At 42.7% G+C, this 20,260-nt stretch overlaps 1 protein-coding gene across 1 annotated transcript in view; it reads right to left on the reverse strand.

The window, feature by feature from the left end:
- GUCA1C (guanylate cyclase activator 1C) overlaps nt 1-20,024 on the reverse strand; it is a 269,213-nt gene extending 249,189 nt beyond the window's left edge. Inside the window, exon 1 of the mRNA XM_069756439.1 lies at nt 19,731-20,024. Coding sequence (XP_069612540.1) covers nt 19,731-19,985 — 255 coding nt within the window. The 5' untranslated portion in view covers nt 19,986-20,024. The remainder of the gene's footprint in view (nt 1-19,730) is intronic.
- Between the last annotated feature and the right edge of the window lie 236 nt (nt 20,025-20,260).

The raw sequence follows: 20,260 nt of genomic DNA on the forward strand, positions 1-20,260 counted from the left end.
TTTTTTTTGGGAAACTGAACCAAAACTCAGGCCCAGTGTATATAACAACACAATGTAAGTGGCAGAAAGTGGCTGGCTGGTATACGACAATCCAACAGGACTGCAGTATATCCACTTTGCGAGAATTTGAATCTCACTTTTTTTTTGGGAAGACTGAACCAAACCTCAAGCCCAGTGTATATAACAATGCAATCTAAGTGGCAGAAAGTGGCTGGCTGACATACGACAAACTAACAGGACTGAAGTATATCCACTTTGTGAGAATTTGAATCTCACTTTTTTGGGGGGGAGACTAAACTAAACCTCAGGCCCTGTGCATAAAACAACACAATGTAAGTGGAAGAAAGTGGCTGGCTGATATACGACAAACTAACAGGACTGAAGTATATCCACTTTGTGAGAAATAGAATCTCCCCTTTTTTTGGGAGACTGAACCAAAACTCAGGCCCAGTGTATATAACAACGCAATCTAAGTGGCAGAAAGTGGCTGGCTGACATACGACAAGCTAACAGGACTGCAGTATATCCACTTTGTGAGAATTTGAATCTCACTTTTTTGGGGGGAGACTGAACCAAAACTCAGGCCCTGTGCATAAAACAACACAATGTAAGTGGCAGAAAGTGGCTGGCTGACATACGATAATCTAACAGGCCCAGTGTATATAACAATGCAATCTAAGTGGCAGAAAGTGGCTGGATGATATATGAAAAAATACACGGACTGTAGTACAATTTCAATCTCCCTACAATGATCTCAGCAAAAGTATGGCAGCAATAAAAAGGACTGCTGCACACAAAAGTGTGGACAAATAAACAAGATAACTGTGCAGAAAGGAGCAACAGGATTTTTGTTATTTAAAAAGCAGTTGGTTTGAACAGCAGCGTGCAAACAGCAATACAGCTATCAGGGAGCCTTATAAGGCAGCCTAATAAGCTACAGAGCTGATGCACAAAAATATAGCCTCCACTGTCCCTGCAAACAAATGGTGGTGTTGGACAGTGGAAATCGCTACAGCACAAGCATTTTGGGGGTTAATCTTCCCTCCCTAACTATATCCCTTCTTCTGATGCAGCAACCTCTCCCTATGCTAAGATCGGCAGAAGTAAGATGGCGGCCGGCGTGCACGCCCCTTTATAGCCCCTGTGATGCCGCAGAAAGCAAGCCAATCACTGTCATGCCCTTCTCTAAGATGGTGGGGACCGAGACCTATGTCATCACGCTGCCCACACTCTGCGTCCTCCTTCATTGGCTGAAATATGGCGCTGAAAGCGTCATATGAAATGCGACTTTTGCGCACAGATCGCCGACCTCATGGCCGATCCCACACAAGGATCGGGTCGGGTTTCATGAAACCCGACTTTTGCTGAAAGTCGGCGATTTTTCAATTTGTCCGATCAGTTTCGCTCAACCCTAGTAGAGATGGCTCCTGTCCTGGGCTCTCTGACTGCCTGGGCAATTTGGCAGGTGGTGAAGAGACAGAAAGGTGCTCTTCAGTGCTCTGTGCCTGATTGGATGTGGCACTAATTGAAGTTGATGCGTTAGCTGCCATCCATCCGACAACGGCTTCAATTTGTTCGTCCCGCAGCAGCGGGGTACGGCGAGCTCCTACAAAGCTGCACATAAAGGACTGTTCCCTGCTAAAACTGGGGGATGATGAGTAACCGGTGCCCACAGGAGGCACAGAATCCCCACGTCATCTCCCTGCTCCATCTCCACGCCCACGACCACGTGCCTTGCTCCCTGCCTTCTTCATCTTGGTAGACTGATAAAGATAGGCAGAAAAGTACTAAGGGCTTAGTGTGCTTATTCCTGAACAGCTGCTAACAGGTATAAGAAACATTAATTTTATAAAGTGTGGACTAGACTTTAATATGAGCTAATGTGGCCTACAAAACTGTAAAGTGGAGTGTTTGGTGAACTTTTATTAACTTTTAGTTTTTTTTCACAGAACAGACTACAGAGTGAGCTGCACTCACACGGAGACCGTGCAGACAGCCGTGAACGGCGCTGCAAGGCCTAAAAAAGCTCCTCTATGTACTCCTATGTAGTGTTTTTCCACAATCTAGCAGGATACGGATGGAAACCCACTAATAGGATAAATTTGAAAAAATGTGCAGCAGGCAGCACTAATTGAAAAAAGGACAGTGGAACAGTATGAGGCAGTGATGCACCCTGAGCTGACTGCAACCAGCTGTGGTGGCAGAACAGAGTGAGCTGCACTCACACAGTGACCGTGCACACAGCCGTGAACGGCGCTGCAAGGCCAAAAAAAGCTCCTCTATGTAATCCAATATAGTGTTTTTCCACTATCTAGCAGGATACGGATGGAAACCCACTAATAGGATACATTTGAAAAAATGTACAGCAGGCAGCACTAATTGAAAAAAGGACAATGGAACAGTATGAGGCAGTGACGCACCCTGAGCTGACTACAACCAGCTGTGGCGGCAGAACAGACTACAGAGTGACCAAAAAAGAAAGAATATGCGGCACTCACCCTAGATTGGCAGTATGAATCGTGATTTATTTGAAGAAACTTTAACAGGAAAAGTCCATTAGAACGTGCGGTACAACAGAGGGTGCGGCATTGGAGTCAGGACGACGGCCGTTTCGCACTCGCAGGTGCTTCGACGGGTCCAGCCCCTGCGAGTGCGAAACGGCCGTCGTCCTGACTCCAATGCCGCACCCTCTGTTGTACCGCACGTTCTAATGGACTTTTCCTGTTAAAGTTTCTTCAAATAAATCACGATTCATACTGCCAATCTAGGGTGAGTGCCGCATATTCTTTCTTTTTTGGTGACTTTGGACTGCTTGTTATTGCTTATTATGCTGAGCACCCGAATCTAGAGGCAATCGTGAGTACCTGGTCTCAGTCAGCCCGCTAACAGTTCCGCCTGGTGGAATCAGTATTCACTCTAGTGCCGTCCATTCTGCTCCTATGGTTTAGACTACAGAGTGAGCTGCACTCACACAGAGACCATGCAGACAGCCGTGACCGGCGCTGCAAGGCCTAAAAAAAGCTCCTCTATGTAATCCTATATAGTGTTTTTCCACAATTTAGCAGGATACGGATGGAAACCCACTAATAGGATAAATTTGAAAAAATGTGCAACAGGCAGCACTAATTGAAAAAAGGACAATTGAACAGTATGAGGTAGTAACGCACCCTGAGCTGACTACAACCAGCTGTGGTGGCAGAACAGACTACAGAGTGAGCTGCACTCACACAGACACCTTGCATAATGCCGTGAACAGCGCTGCAAGGTAAAAACAAGGTTCTCACACAGCGGTTGCTAAATTAGCCTGGGTAAAGCACAATGAAGCAAATCGCTATCTCAAAACTGGCCCTCAGTCAGAACACAGCGTCCTGTCCATAACTGAATTCACAGCAGAGTGAACCCAAAATGGCGGCGGCGACTTTTATAGTGCATCATGACATAATTTTAGCAGCCAATCATAGCCATGCCAGTAGTTACATGCCTAACATGCAGAACAGGATGTGCCCACACTTCTAATGATTCCTCATTGGCTGAATTAAATGAAACTGGCTCGTTTGCATTATGGGAACTTCCGATTCTGGTATCAGATGTTGCAAAAGTATCGGAACTCGGGATCGGAATTCCGATACCGCAAATATCGGCCAATACCCGATATTTTCAGTATCGGAATGCTCAACACTAATAGTGACCCTAGATACGCTTTCACCAAAGGGCCTGAATGAAGCCCTCAGTTTCAAGTCTTTCCTATAATCTCTATTGTTCTTAAAGTTTTGGACCTGGTTACTTTTCTGCTTGTAATTTTGCTTTTCAAGTTTATTTACTCATTGATTCTATTTTTTATTAAATTAGATGCTGTGACCTTCATACTTACCTCATCTTTCAATCACCTATCAAAGGGACCCCATATCGGATGTTCCATCAGATGACATCATCATATTTGAAGATTCATGGACTTTAAAAAAAAAAAAAAACTACACTTACTTATATTTTCTAATATGCATATGGAAATTGATCACTATTACAATCCTAGGACACCTGGCATTGGTATGCTTCATTATCTTGTCATCTTCGGTTGGAACAATTATTGAGCTTGCAGAGCATGGTTGTTTCACTAAATATATGTGAACAACACAATTATTATTTTTGCGATTGTATGCTCATACTATATTAATAAATTTTTCAGTCCTGTGTTCCAACGAACATGTTAATAGAATCGATCTATAGCATACTATGTTATTGTATGCAGTATTCACTATATGGCATATTATTGTATGTATGTATTGTCTATTATCAACACAATATTATTTATTGTACTTAGACGGGACATCGTGTGACTCCTTCTAGTGTCATTGATATGTTATCTTTTGTCCCCTACAATCTGTAACAATCTCTGCATTGATTACCTGACTGTCACATTTATTGACATGGTGTACACACTATGCCAATCTTGTGACATAAGTGTTCTATCTGGCCGTTATAGGGATGAGCCTTCATGTCACCTTAATGTACTTATTATGAAATGCAAATGGCTTTCTTATAAGGCTTAGTGCATACGTTGCGGATTAGGCTTAGGAATTTCTGGTGCAGATTCTGCATCTCTTGGCAGAAAACGCAGGTGCGGATTTGTCATGTTTTTTGTGCAGTTCCACAGTAGTTTTGCTGCGGTTTTACTGCAGATTTTTTGCAGATTTACTGCATTTTTTACTCCTACGGATTTCTATAATGGAATGGCTACAAAAATGCTGCAAATCCACAAAAAAAAAGTGACATGCTACTTCTTTTAAACCGCGGCGTTTCCACACTGAATTTTCCGCACCATTAGCACAGCATTTTTTTTCCTATTGATTTACATTGTACTGTAAATCACTTGTGGATCTGCAGCATTTCTGCACTGCAAAAAACGCTGCGGATCCGCAGGAAATCCGCAACGTGTGCACATACCCTAAATCCCCTTCAGTGCAGACGCGCCCCACACATGCGCTGTGTCATTCCGGCAGTGTCGCTGGCTTTGAGCGTTGCTGTGGAGATGGACAGGGATGATGCACATCCTCCCGCCCATGATTCATAGCGCGCGGTGGCCCGCTTCACTGTCGGCTTGTATGCATCATGATGGGCTTGCGCGCCAATTCGCCAGGGGTCCCTTGCACTTTCCCATAAATACCCTGGCCCATTTTTATTGACCACGCCTCCTGATGAAGCCAAGGCGGTGAAACGCGCGTCGAGGCTCCTCTGTATCCTGCTAACATGCCTGCACTCTCCTGCCACGATGTTTCAAGGTATTAGTATTTAGCCAAGCTTGGCAGTATTTGAATCTTTTAATACCTTGCATTACATTAAATGCTTCAGTAAATTATTATTCTGGATGTCCAATAGGATCATTGTCAGCCTATTTCAGCCTTGTATTTATTTTCCCTCAGTAAGACCCTATTGGCACCATGTCTGTTATATCTATGACTTCATTGCATCATGTATTGCAGGCACTGCAGCAGTGATACTTGTGCTGTCTATCAGAGTATTTTATACCATCTGATACACGGATTATTTTATCTGTGACTGCTCACCTACTCCTCTATTTTTGTCTGTGTGATTTATTATTATTATTATTAATATAATTTTTCTAATAAATTTTGTATTAAATATTTACCCCTATCTTGGTATGGATTTTGAGCATTACCACACTGCGAACAAATTAGTATTTATGATTATACCGTTATATTAATCCATTACCATGTTTTTTTAGTTTATATGTGATGTCTTGGGGGTGTGTCCTCTGTTAGCCTCGGGGACTCTTTTGTAGGTTTTTCTAAAAAATAGAAACTATGTTTTATTCAGCTCTGCAGCCACTATTCCATAATGTGGCCAGTTTAACATGCACAAAATGGTGAAAGATCCTCTCTTCAAGTCTAAATGTTGCTTTCTAAATACTACATGTAAATTTAGAAACTTTGTATTATTGTGACCCAGAGTCATTTCTCACTGCCAAGTCGTGAGTCAGGACAGTCAAGGAGTCCAAGGTCAGAAGTCAGGGGGGTACGTCATAAACAGAAGGAAGAGACAAAGGCATAGTCAGGTAACATTCTGAGGTCAGAATATCAGGAGGATAACGGATCAGAGCAGGAGTTAAACAAAAAGATGTTTACTAGGTCCTATGTCAGGCAACAAAAGATCTATAAACAGAACGCAAGGCACGGGGAGACAAACCACACAGTAGCTGAATGTATGTCTGGTAGAGGTTTGGGAGAAATAGTTCAGTTAAGTTGCTTGGCAGTCACCTGGGATAATGATCACCTGGAGACAGCCAGAGCCTCCTAGCCTTCTGTCAATCAACACACTGACAGCTGCACCAGACTTAATGACTGAGCTGTCAACTGAAGCATTGACAGCTTCAGCACTTCCCTGTACCAGATTGGACGGCTGAGCTGTCAGTAACTGCATCCCAGGCACACTAACGGATGTAAGTGTGACAAATATTTTATGAAAACATTTTTTTCTCTCTAGCTATAAGCTATGTCTCCTCTTCTTGCCTGCTGATCTCATCATTCACCCTATTAGGGATCTGTCATGACTCTGGACAGGATGATGCCGCCTCCATACTGGTCAGGTCAGAGTTAATTTTAGTCCGCCTCTCTTTGGTTCTGGGGCGGCTATTTAATGTTGGCAGTAAGGTCCTTGAGTTCGGCGTAACTTTTTTTCTGCCCTTACTATGTTTATTCATGCCCCCTGATAGCGCCACCTAGGCAGCGCCAGTGACATCTTAGGTGTTACGACATTAGCACCGACCCATACAGTTTTTTTTTGTGTATTTGTTATGGACCCACTGCGTGCTCTGACTGATCAGGTATCTAACCTGAGTAAGATGATGCAGAATCTATCTGTTGAGCATTGGGCATTGGTTGCCTAGGGCATTGGTTGCCTCTCACCAACAGGTACAGATGGAGCTGGAAGATACTGTACAAACCTAAACAACACAAGGATCCCTAAAATATAGCTTTTATTGAAAGACAATTAAAAAGTCTCTTTTTATTAACAATCAAAAATAATAAAAAACAACAAGTTATGCACCTGTTACGTCCTAGGGAGTCTCTGAACTTAGCCCTACCTGGCAGTGGGGGTTGGCACCCTAATTTACTGCGGTTGGCGCCCCCACTCAACGTCGACTTACCCTCAAAAATCCCTAGTATCCCCTAGATTAAGGAATCCTAAAAAGTCCTAGAAAATCCCTATAGGGAAAATACTACCTAACAGTGGTGGTAGGCACCCTAATGTGAAGCGGTAGGTGCCCCCACTCAGCGTCGACTGACCCCAGGATCCCTAAAAAATCCCTAAATGGGGATAGAAAGATAAAGAAATGTCCCAAAAACATCCCAACACCCAAAAAAATATAAAACAGAATAACAAAAAACAAAAAGAAAAAGTAATGAGATGAAGAATGGTGAAAAATATCTCAAATCTTGTGTAGATACACAAAAGTAATTACCGTATATATCAGACATCTGTAGGTAGAACAGAGTATGCCCCACAAAAATACTAAAGATAGGTGAATGAGATGCAACAATATCAATATTGTCCAAGATGAAACATATATTTAGCTTCCAGGGTAAAGGAGTAGGTAAACAGAAGATGCCATAATGCTAAAAATGTATGTGAATGGTCACCTATTGATCACCAAACATGAGCCACACAGGCCACTATCTTTATGGTATAAGGATACAAACATACATCCCACTCTAGAAATAATAGAGTACTTACTATCAGTACTACTAGTTCGAGTATTACCTCCTAAAGCCCAAGGAAACAGGACTATATGAAAAAAAGTGCTTAATCAATATTCAGTATCGATAACAGTAAGCAGGTGCTCAGCACATATATATAGAGCAGTAGACAGTACTAATGCTATTTAAAGTGCATAATGCAATAAAATACGTCCAACAAACCCACAAACCTGGGGCCCCCAGAAAAGCAATGTTTCTTATATAGGGACACAATCATCCCCATCATCACATAGATAATACCATCCCCCCAACATTAATACTCATCTGTAGGTTTGTAGTAGGCTTGTAGCACCGCTGGATAGATTCAAATACCACATCAAGTGCTAGACAATCTCCGCAAACAATGCCCGACGCGTTTCCCCCCCATGGATATAGCGGTTCATCAGGGGTACACAAAAATAGGAGCTGTGAAGCTGTGCTGGAAGATACTGCTAATGTTGTTCGGGGTGCCTCCTCTCTGTCTGGCAAAGGGGAGGGTACAGTGTCTGATGTTTCCTGTCCTGAACCCTCTATCAAACTTCCGGATACTTTTTCTGAGTATAAGAAAAAATTCTGGGTATTTAAAGAAAGCTGTACACTACCTTTTTCTCTGCACCCTGTCCTCGGGTGATGAGAGTCAAAGGGTGAAGATACTGTAGTTATTTCCCTGTTACGTGAGGGGCCACAATCCTGGGCTTTCTCTCTATCTCCTACCTCTGATGAGCGAATGCCTGTTGATCGGTTCTTCAAGGCATTGGGTCTTATATAAGATGAACCTGATCGTGTGAGACTAGCAGGGAAAGCACTCAGCTGAGTGGTACTGTTCTGAGTACAGGCAATGGGCTTCCGAGGTTTCCTGGAATGACTCGGCACTCAGAGGACTATTCCAACGGTGTGTCTCCGAGCATTTAAAGGATGCCTTGGCCCTGCACCCACCACCCGACTCTCTGGAGGAGGCCATGACCCAGGCCGTCCGTATGGACCGCAGGAGAGAGAGTCTCTATGAAGGAAGAGGAGAGGAGATGCCGCAGAGAAAAAAAAACTCTGCTTCTATTGTGAAGAGCCTGGTCATTGGATTAAGGAATGTCCCTCCTGTCCTCCGGATTCCATGGTCTCAGGAAATGACTAGGTCTGGGTAACTGCCGAGGAGGTTACCCAGACCCACAGTTACTTTCTTCCTCATACTTCAGACAACTGTTAAAGGTGGAAGTAGGTGTGAACAATTGTTTTTTCCCTCTTCTGCTTTTGGGGATTGTGGGTCTTCAGTGAACTTGATTGACTCATGGTTGGTGGCCCACTGTGAGATAGGGACAGTCAGGTTGGATAAACCCATGAAAGTGGTGGCTATTGACTCAACCCCATTAACCAAGGAAGGGATTCGTTACTAAAGAGTTCGTCCTTAAGGTGGGGTCTGTTCATTTGGAGCATATAGCCTGTTTCGTTCTGGACAACGTCCCTGCTGGTTTGGTTTTGGGGATCCAATTGTGAAAATAAATGTCTGAATTCTGTGTTTGTGTCATCTGTTGGTCAGAAGGGTATTCCGGAGTACCTGAAGGACTTTAAGGATGTGTTCTTTGAAAGTCAGGCCGAGGGGTTACCACCTCACTGCCCTTTTGATTGTGCCATTGACTTGATTCCTGGGGTTAAATTGCCAAAAGCCCAATTGTTTAACCTTTCTGGTCCCGAGCAGGTCGCCATGAAGGAGTACATATTGGAGAGTCCCTGCAAGGGGCCTGTTGCTGAACGTTTTATTTGTGTGAAAAAAAGATGGTGATCTACACCCGTGCCTTAACTTTCAGGAACTAATTAAGGTTACTGTAAGAAACACATATCCCCTACCACCAATTCCTGATTTATGTAATCAATTGTTCAGGGGCAAATGGTTTTCAAAACTTGACTTGCGGGGGGCATATAACCTCATCCAGGTACAGGAGGGGGATGAGTGGAAGTCTGCGTTTCTTACCTCAGAGAGGCTGTTTGAAAATATAGTTATACCGTTTGGTCTGACCAATGCCCCTGCAGTTTTCCAGAACTTCATCAATTATGTGTTCTCTGTTTTTTTTGGGCGGTTTGTGGTGATATACTTGGATGACATTCTAGTTTATTCACTTGACAAGCAGTCACATATTGGTCACCTTCGGGCAGTTCTTTAGAGACTCAGGGAGAACCAACTTTTCTCTAAGCTAGAGAAATGCTCATTTTTTGCCCAGGAACTGCCTTTTTTGGGGTTCAGTATCTCTAGTGAGGTGTTTCATATGGATCCAAAAAAGGTGCAGGCCATTGTAGATTGGGTTCAACCCCGGGACCTGAAGGGCCTTCAGCGCTTCTTGGGATTCGCCAATTACTACCGGAAGTTTATTAAAGGATTATCTGAGGTGGTCAAGCCCCTTGCTGACTTGACACAGAATGGGGCTGACATTAAGAACTGATCTGCCTCAGCGGTAGCGGCGTTTCTCACCCTCAAAAATGTTTTATGACTGCCCCGGTTCTTACTCAGCCTGATCCATATTAACCTTTTGTGGTGGAGGTTGATGCCTCAGAGGTGAGGGTGGGAGCGGTGTTGTCCCAGGGCCTGCCACTTTGACCAATTTGAGACCATGCACCTTCTTTTCCAGGTAGTTCTCCCCGGCGGAGAGAAATTATGATGTGGGTAATCGGGAACTTCTTGCCATTAAGTTGTCCTTTGAGGAATGGAGGCATCTTTTGGAGGGGGTGGTTCATCCCATTATTGCAATTATGGACCACAAGAACCTGGCGTATATTGAGTCTGCGAAAAGGATGACCCCCAGACAAGCCAGGTGGACAGTTTTTTTTCCCGGTTCCAGTTCTCAATCACGTTTCGTCCGGGATCCAAAAATGTGAAGGCCTTGTCTCGTAGTCTGGACCCAGTTTCTCCCCCCTGAACCTCCAACCTCCATTGTTCCACCTCCATTGGTGGTGGCTGATGTGTTTGCAGGTTTGGAATGGGAGATTCGGGAAGCCGGTGGGAAAATTGTTTATTCCGGTTCAACTTCGACTGAAAGTCCTCCAGGAGTTCCATGATTCGGCCCTAAATGGACATCCGGGGATTTTGACCACTCGTGGGGCCATCACGAGGGGTTTATGTTGGGCCTCGCATGCATCTGACGTGAGGAAGTTTGTGTCTGCCTGTGTGTGCCCGCGCTAAGAGCTCTCATAACCAGCCGGCAGGGGAATTGGTGCATTTACCAGTTCATGATAGACCATGGACACATTTATCCATGGACTTTATCACCAATCTTCCCCCCCCCAAGGGATATTCTGTCATCTGGGTGGTGGTAGACAGGCTTACAAAACAAGCACACTTTGTAACCTTAGTGGCTCTACCCCATGCCGAGACCTTGTCTAGGTTGTTTGTTCAACAATTGGTTCGTTTGCATGGTGTGCCCTTGAATGTGATGTCTGACCGCGGTGTGCAGTTTGTGTCTAGGTTATGGAGGGCGCTTTGTAGAAGGTTGGGTTTTGAGTTGTCTTTTTCGTCTGTTTAAAATCCGGAGACCAATGGTTAAACCGAACGGACCAATCAGTCGTTAAAGCAAATTTTGCGTTGCTTTGCCACTTCCAGTCAAGAGGACTGGTCCGATGCCTTGAGCAGAATGCACATTTAATAACCGTGTTAACCACTCTACAGGTAACTTCCCATTTATTCTGTAATTATTGGTATAATCCACACTTTGGGGATTTTTCTCTCCTGGATTCCAGTTGCCAGTGGCTGATATTGCTGTACTACAGTTGTAGAATTTATGGTGGGAGGTCCATAAAAATATTGGGGAGGCTCAGAGGAAGTTTAAGTTTTTTGCTGACAGGAAATGGACTGTGGGACCCACCCTTTGAGTTGGGGATAAAGTGTGGCTGTCTACCCGGAGCATTAAACTCAAGGTTCCTTTGGCAAACTTGGGATCTAAGTGTATATTGCCTGTATGAAATCACAGAGGTGGTCAACCCAGTGGCATTTTGTTTGCATTTTCCAGCATCTTTTACGATCTCCAATGTCTTCCATAGGGCCCTGCTGAAACCATTGGGGGCTGTGGAAGAAGCATCATTGAGTCCCTCACTGCCTGTGTTGGTGGATTGCAAGGAGGATTTCGAGGTGGAGAGCATAGTGTATTCCCGATGGGTCTGCCATTCCCTCCAGCATCTTGTGCACTCGAAGGGATATGGTCTTGAGGACTGATCCTTGGTTCCTGCCAGATCGGTTCATGCCGATCGTCTGGTACGCTCCTTTCATGCCTGGTTTCCTGGGAAACCTGGGGTCCGGTAGCCCCCCATTGAGAGGGGGATACTGTCATGACTCTGGACAGGATGGGCCGCCTCCATCCTGGTCAGGTCAGGGTTCATTTTAGTCCACATCTGTTTGGTTCTGGGGCAGCTATTTAATGTTGGCAGCTCCTGGATTGTGTGTTGTGATACTTCCGTATACTTGGCTTGTGATTGACGCCCAGGCTCTTGTCTGTAAATGTTGTGCCTCTATGCTAGTGTGCCTTGCTGTGTATGACTCAGTTTTGTTCTCTGACTTCCATCTTTGCATTCTGCTTTGTACTGCTCTGTCTCTCCTAGTTTGTCCCTGGCTTGTCCCTGTGTACTCTTTGTCTTATCCCTAAGGTACTTCACTCCCTCCTGGCTTTGACCTTCGGCTCTATTTGACTTCGTTTTCTGTCTGTGCCCTGCACACTGTGTGTTCAGTGTCATTCCCTACACTGACGTGCTGTGGTTCCGCCCCTGGTCACGTGACTCCTCTGTGCCAGTTCCTGTGCTTGCTGCATTAGAGGAAGGTCCTTGAGTTCGGCGTGACTTGTTTCAACCCTTACTATGTTTATTCGTGCCCCCCTGATAGCGCCTCCTAGGCAGCACCAGTGACACCTGAGGCGTCATGACAGGATGTACGAGTGTTATTCATGAAAGCAATAATACAGGACGTTGTCTCTATATACAGGTGTCTGACTGTTAAGCTTTAATTTTCTGTTTTTGAAAGTCTAGTAAATTGGACAAAGCGAGCTTCAAAGACTTCTGTGGAATTCATAATAAACTTTTGCAGGAGTCATAATTTATGACTCATTATTTTCCAATTAAAATAGCTTCTCTCTCAGGTAATGTAATGTAAGAAGCCATTCCTATTTTTTTTTTATCTCTGTGGTTGTAATAAAAACTTGTGATTTGGCTTCTGAGATCAGACAAGCCAGTACACCAAGAAGCCCTGCTTGCTTGCTCTTGTCTCTGATCAATCGCCTTCCTGATATGATCAAAACTGTCAAACGTGTGAACCCTTTGAGTTACCCCTGAACAGTTCCACACATCCAATGTACAGTACCTTTAACTGCATGATGTCACTGTCTACTTCATTTTCTGGCATTTGTACCTATCTATATCTTCTCCAGTGTGTCTGTATTATGCATGATTGGCTTGCGGAAGACATAATTTCGATGTTGAAACACATTGCCTCTTTTATGTATCTTTTTTGTTTATTTAGTTTAATAAATTTTGACTTCTTGTGCTACTTTTAATCAGCAACGCTAAAACTATAACTCCCATTTTTTCCATTTTGCTCCTTTCTCATTGACTGTATTTGAAACTACCTAAATCTAATGTCAGTTTGTACTGCACAGAAAATAAAGATTTTTCCTCACAGACCAATCTTCCCAGAAATAATGTATAGATAAAAGTCAAACTTTAAACTTTACTAGGCTCCAAGAGATAAGGTTTTCCCTGTTATTTAAAAATGAAAATATAAAAAAAAAAATTCAATGCAAAAATCTGACATTATGATATAAGTATAAGAAATATACATGAATCTGGTGCTCTTATTTGTTAATTTGATAAATCCTTATTATAACTTTTTCTTTCTTTATTTCTAAAAAAAAAGCAAAATGAAATTTGCTATTCATTTATTATTGATAAATGTACAGGTGCTTCTCACAAAATAAGAATATCATCAAAAAGTAATTTTTTTTCATTTCTTCAATACAAAAAGTGAAACTCATACATTATATAGTCATTACAGAGTGATCTATTTCAAGTGTTTATTTCTGTTAATGTTGATGATTATGGCTTACAGCCAGGGCTGGACTGGCCATCTGGAAATTCTGGCTGCCAGAAGGGCCTGTCTGGTTGTGGGCTGCCTTGTCTGCTACATTGTTAACAGAATCAGTGGTCTCAAGATACCCATACTGGTAAGAATTGTGATAATAATAATAATCTTTATTTTTATATAGCACTAACATATTCCGCAGCGCTTTACACACATTATCATCACTGTCCCCATTGGGGCTCACAATCTAGAATCCCTATCAGTATGTCTTTGGAGTGAGGGAGGAAACCGGAGTACCCGGAGAAAACCCACGCAAACACGGAGAGAACAACATACAAACTCTTTGCAGATGTTGTCCTGGGTGGGATTAGAACCCAGGACCCCAGCGCTGCAAGGCTGCTGTGCTAACCACTGCGCCACCGTGCTGCCTTTGTGATGGAGCACAAAGTCGCTAACTCCGTCACTCACCCACCAGGCCACTGGTATCATCTACTATATAATTGTCTAAGGGTCACTTCTGTCTGTCTGTCTGTCTGTCCTTCTGTCACGGATATTCATTGGTCGCGGCCTCTGTCTGTCATGGAAATCCAAGTCGCTGATTGGTCGCAACAAAACAGCCACGACCAATCAGCGACGGCCACAGTCCGGCGGCAACATGGTCGCTCCTTCCTCCCCGCGGTCAGTGCCTCCTCCATAGTCCCGTCCAGTCATTGCTCACACAGGGTTAATGGCAGCGTTAACCGACCACGCTATGCCGCAGTGTAACGCACTCGGTTAACGCTGATATTAACCCTGTGTGACCAACGTTTTACTATTGATGCTGCCTATGCGGCATCAATAGTAAAAAGATCTAATGTTAAAAATAATTTAAAAAAATAAAAAATCGTTATATATTCACCGTCCGTCGGCCCCTCGGATCCACAACAGGCCTTTCCCACTCGCGACGCTTCGGTAACCGGTCCATGCTGCGATCTTGCGAGATGATGACCGCTACGTCATTATCTCGTGAAACCGCAATGCACCCTTGAGACCGGAGCACGCGTCGGGAACTGCTTCACTTGGATCCGGGGGCTTCGGAAGGTGAGTATATAACTATTTTTTAATTTAATTCTATTTTTAACAGGGATATGATGCCCACATTGCTATATACTACGTGGGCTGGGCAATATACTACATGGGCTGTGCAATATACTACATGGGCTGTGCAATATACTACGTGACTGGGCAATATAATACGTGGCTGGGCAATATACTACGTGACTGGGCAATATACTACGTAACTGGGCAATATACTACGTGGCTGGGCAATATACTACGTAACTGCGCAATATACTACGTGGCTGGGCAATATACTATGTGGCTGGGCAATATACTACGTGGCTGGGCAATATACTACGTTGCTGGGCAATATACTACATGGCTGGGCAATATACTATGTGGCTGGGCAATATACTACGTAACTGGGCAATATACTACGTGACTGGGCAATATACTATGTAACTGGGCAATATACTACGTGGCTGGGCAATATACTACATGGCTGGGCAATATACTATGTGGCTGGGCAATATAGTACGTAACTTGGCAATAGACTACGTGACTGGGCAATATACTATGTGGCTGGGCAATATACTACGTGGCTGGGCAATATACTACATGACTGGGCAATATACTATGTGGCTGGGCAATATACTACGTGGCTGGGCAATATACTACGTGACTGTGCTATATACTACGTGGACATTCATATTCTAGAATACCCGATGCGTTAGAATCGGGCCACCATCTAGTTAGAAATATTGGTCTTGTAGTAAATCTTGCTTTCTTCCATCCATCCAGGGTAACATTAGTAATATATCCCATCTAGTGCTTGGGGACAGGGACAGCATAGGCCTGTGTGATTTCAAATGCCAAGGCTGAATTTCAGCCCCAGTCCGTCCCTGCTTACAGCCAATGAAAACCCAAAAGTCATTATCTCAGTAAATTAGAATAATAAAAAAAACACCTGCAAAGGCTTCCTAAGCATTTAAAAAGGTCACTTAGTCTGTTTCAGTAGGCTCCACAATCATGGGGAAGACTGTCGACTTAATATATGTCTAGAAGGTCTTGATGAATCGGGGCCACAGTTTTTAACTTATCAGTGCTGCTAATTTAACTTGAGGTTTGTGTCACGCCTTATACAAGTGATTAGTAAACCATAGTAAAACCTTGCAGTTCAGCTAAGTGCATGGACTTCCTTATATAATTAATTTCATTATTGAAATAAAATTATCCAGCTATGCAATTATTTAACAACAACTTCATAGCGTGGCAAAAAGTCATTTTTCCTGATGTTTTTTTGCAGCTGAGATGAGGTGTCTATAGGGAAATATAAATTGCATTGAAAACTGTGGATCTATGGATATTTTTACACACGTTTGAAGTATTTTGTTAGCTCAATGGAATTTTTCAAATGCAGCATGTTTTAGGTGTATCATTTTTAAATAATTTTGTCATAGACTTTTTGGTGGAGAAAAAAACATGTACAGAAAAGCATGTCAAAATGTATGGACTAAAAAAACACCACTCATATAGCATATATAAAAAATAATTATACACTTCTCAGAAAAATAACACTGAATGAAATATCCCAGTTGTAAAACTATATTCATTACATAGTGGGATGTGTTGAGAGCAATAAAACCTAAATATGATCAACGTAAATAACAACTAATATCCCACGGAGGTCTGGAATTGGAATGATCCTCAAAATCAAAGTGGAAAATAAAGTTACAGGCTGATCCAACTTCAGTGGAAATGCCTTAAGATAAGGAAATGATGCTAAGTAGTGTATGTGGCCTCCATGTGCCTGTATGATCTCCCTACAATGCTTGGGCATGCTCCTGATGAGGCGGCAGATGGTCTCCTGAGGGATCTCCTCCAGACCTGGACTAAAGCATCTGCCAACTCCTAGACACTCTGTGGTGAAACGTGACGCTGGTGGATGGTGCAAGAAATGATGTTCCAGATGGGTTCAATCAGATTCAGGTCTGGGGAACGAGCGGGCCAGTCCATAGCTTCAATGCCTTCATCTTCCAGGACCTGCTGACACACTCCAGCAACATGAGGTCTGGCATTTTCATGCATTAGGAGGAACCCAGGGCCAACCGCACCAGCATATGGTCTCACAAGGGGTCTGAGGATCTCATCTCGGTACCTAATGGCAGTCAGGATACCTCTGGTGAGAACATGGAGGGCTGTGCGGCCCTCCAAAGAAATGCCACCCCACACCATTACTGAGCCACTGCCTAATCGGTCATGCTGAAGGACATTGCAGGCAGCAGATCACTCTCCACAGCGCCTCCAGACTCTTTCACGTCTGTCACATGTGCTCAGTGTGAACCTGCTTTCATCTGTGAAGAGAACAGGGCACCAGTGGCGAATTTGTCAATGGTGGTGTTCTGTGGCAAATGCCAAGCATCCTGCACGGTGTTGGGCTGTGAGCTCAACCCCCATCTGTGGACGTCGGGCACTCAGACCTTCCTCATGGAGTCAGTTTCTAACCATTTGTGCGTACACATGCACATTTGTGGCCTGCTGGAGGTCATTTTGCAGGCTCTGTCAGTGGTCCTCCTGTTCCTCCTTGCACAAAGACTGAGGTAGCGGTCCTGCTGCTGGGTTGTTGCTCTCCTACAGCCCCCTTCACATCTCCTGGTGTACTGGCCTGTTTTTTGGTAGCGCCTCACGCCTCTGGACACTACGCTGACAGACACAGCAAACCTTCTTGCCACAGCTAGCATTGATGTGCAATCCTGGATGAGCTGCACTACCTGAGCCACTTGTGTGGGTTGTAGATTCCATCTCATGCTAACCCAAGTGTGAAATCACAACCAACATTCAAAAGTGATCAAAACATCAGCCAGAAAGCATTGGTACTGAGATGTGGTCTGTGGTCCCCACCTGCAGAACCACTCCTTTATTGAGGATGTCTTGATAATTGCCAATATTTTTTATCTGTTGTCTATTCCATTTGCACAACAGCATGAGAAATTGATTGTCAAACAGTTTTGCTTCCTAAGTGGACAGTTTGATTTCACAGAAGTTTGATTTACTTGGAGTTATATTCTGTTGTTTAAGTGTTCCCTTTATTTTTTGAGCAGTGTATATTTTTTGCATTTGTTACAAGCCACAAAACAAACAGGTCAAGGAAGCCTATTTGTTCTCAAAGTGCATTTTATTGCTATCATGTGTACAAATTTACCCCAAACCATTAGAAAGTAATCATTATTAACGTTTTTTTTTCAATCAATAATACATGTGCAACTTTGTAATATATATGGTCAGAAAAATCTCCATTTATCTTTCACTCTTAATTGAGGGGTAAAATCAGTAAATCTGTCTTCATTACTGAGATAGGATATAACAGTTGGTGCTTTCAAAGTTCTACTGAGAAGGGAAGGAAAGTGGTAAGAGAAGCTAGAGGCGGACATTTTGCTGCAAGTTCTCCTGAAACAACAGCCACAGTTATCTGTAGAATTTTCTGAGCACCAACTGCCATCTTCTATCTCAGTAATGGGAAAGACATTTTGAGAATGAATGATTGCTCTGGGATGAGAAAGAAGCAGATTTCTTTTTCTGATAAGATATATTACATAGTTGCTTATTTACATGTGTGCTATCGAGTTATGAAAAAAGGAAATTAAAATGACTCCTACTGTCCAAAAGAAATATTTTACAAAGCTGAACTAGAGTCATTGGTTTCAATAAGCAGCAATTGTACCTTAATTGAAATCCTTGAAGAAATGGCGAAGAAAGGTATTGAAAGATGGAATGTACCAAAAAGCTCCAGTAATTAGAAACATTGTTACTGCTAAAGTAATCATAACTAAGTATTAAAGGGGCTCCCCACTACTGTACAACTCATTTTTAATATGTCCTTGGAGTTGAGAACAATAAAATAAATGAATCATCATCTCTCAGACTGGCACAACTCCTTTGTAGTCAGCCATGTTGGTTGTCTCCAGTTGGTCTGCCGGGATCAGCATTCCTGGGCTACTGATTGGTTGCAGTGACAGTGAACTTGTGATGACTCCACCAGATGTTGATCAAAATTGAATGCCGTAGGACACACTACTGTATACAGAAGCGCAGCGCCAGTCAAATAGGTGCATTCATTTTTTTCTCGCCTCCTTGAGCCTTTAACAGAAAGTTGTGCAATAGTGGACAAAACCTTTTATGTAAAGAAATTACTTTTTCACTTGAGTAATATTGAAGTTTGATACTTTTTTTTATTTTAAATTATATGATCATATCATTATGTTCAATGACTTTTAGAACATTTTTAGCTATGGTATCATTATATCCGTTAAGCACTGTGTTAAAAAAAAAACTTTTAACTGAGAATGTGATGTTTCCTTTTATTGTATTGGAGTAAAATGAATGAAGATTTAATGTTGTGCATTGCCTTTGCTTAACAGATCATTTTGTGACATATTGTGACAAAAGTTCATAAGTTGCAAAAACTTGTTTGGTTCTTGATCTAGCTAGACCCTCTGCAGAGATTTTAGGTTGATGGCACGTAGCAGGTCTAAATACAACGTGGGTGATTTTTTATAGCATTAGTAAAGTGACCATATCCCTAATAAAATGTCAAACTGCTTGTTTTATGAGGTTTCGCTTAAGTTTTTTTTTAATATACCTAATTTTAAACTATCATTACATTTTTATCTTGAAATTTTTAAAAGACAATCATTTTGGGAAAATTCTGAGGTTTTTTTTAAGCTTTATAAATATTTTATTTTACTATAACTTGTTTATCATAGCAGAACTTACCAACTATAACATAAAGTGAAATAAGACATAAAGCTATATCAAAATGGCCAAATTAGATTGCTGGAGAATCCCATCAACCGCCAGATAATACAGAGATATAATTGGATTCAATATTAAATTCTTACCTTGTTCATATCAAAAGTACTGAACACTTGCTCAATGTATCTGTTCGCTTCTGGATTCATGCCCTGTAGGCCAAGTAATCCTTTAAACTCATGCAAGCTTAGTTGGCCAGATGGACACTCTCTCATAAATTTTCCGTACCAGTGATGTATCTCCATAGCATTAATATCATCTGCATTTGAGCTAGTTGCACCCATCTTGCTTATTTGAGGCAATGCTGTGCTTGGCACTCCATATACAAGGCTCCACAGAGTCATCCACTTGTCCCAATGTTTCCAAAACGCTGCTCATATCACAGTAAAGATCTGTCTTAAACCTCTTAAAGCCTGTTACGGAAATAGACTACAAGCATAAAAATAGAAACATGGTAAGATTAAGTGTATTGCCAATTGGTTCATTATGAAGGAGGATCACCCTTCCTAATAGTGCTTATTTTGGAAGTTAAAGAAGAAATACGGTTATGTTAACCCCTTCCCCATGAAACCGGTTTTGGTATTTATGCCAAATTACTTCTTTATTGTTCCATTCCAGG

The sequence above is a fragment of the Ranitomeya imitator genome, chromosome 3, assembly GCF_032444005.1.
Source record: "Ranitomeya imitator isolate aRanImi1 chromosome 3, aRanImi1.pri, whole genome shotgun sequence".
NCBI lineage: Eukaryota > Metazoa > Chordata > Amphibia > Anura > Dendrobatidae > Ranitomeya > Ranitomeya imitator.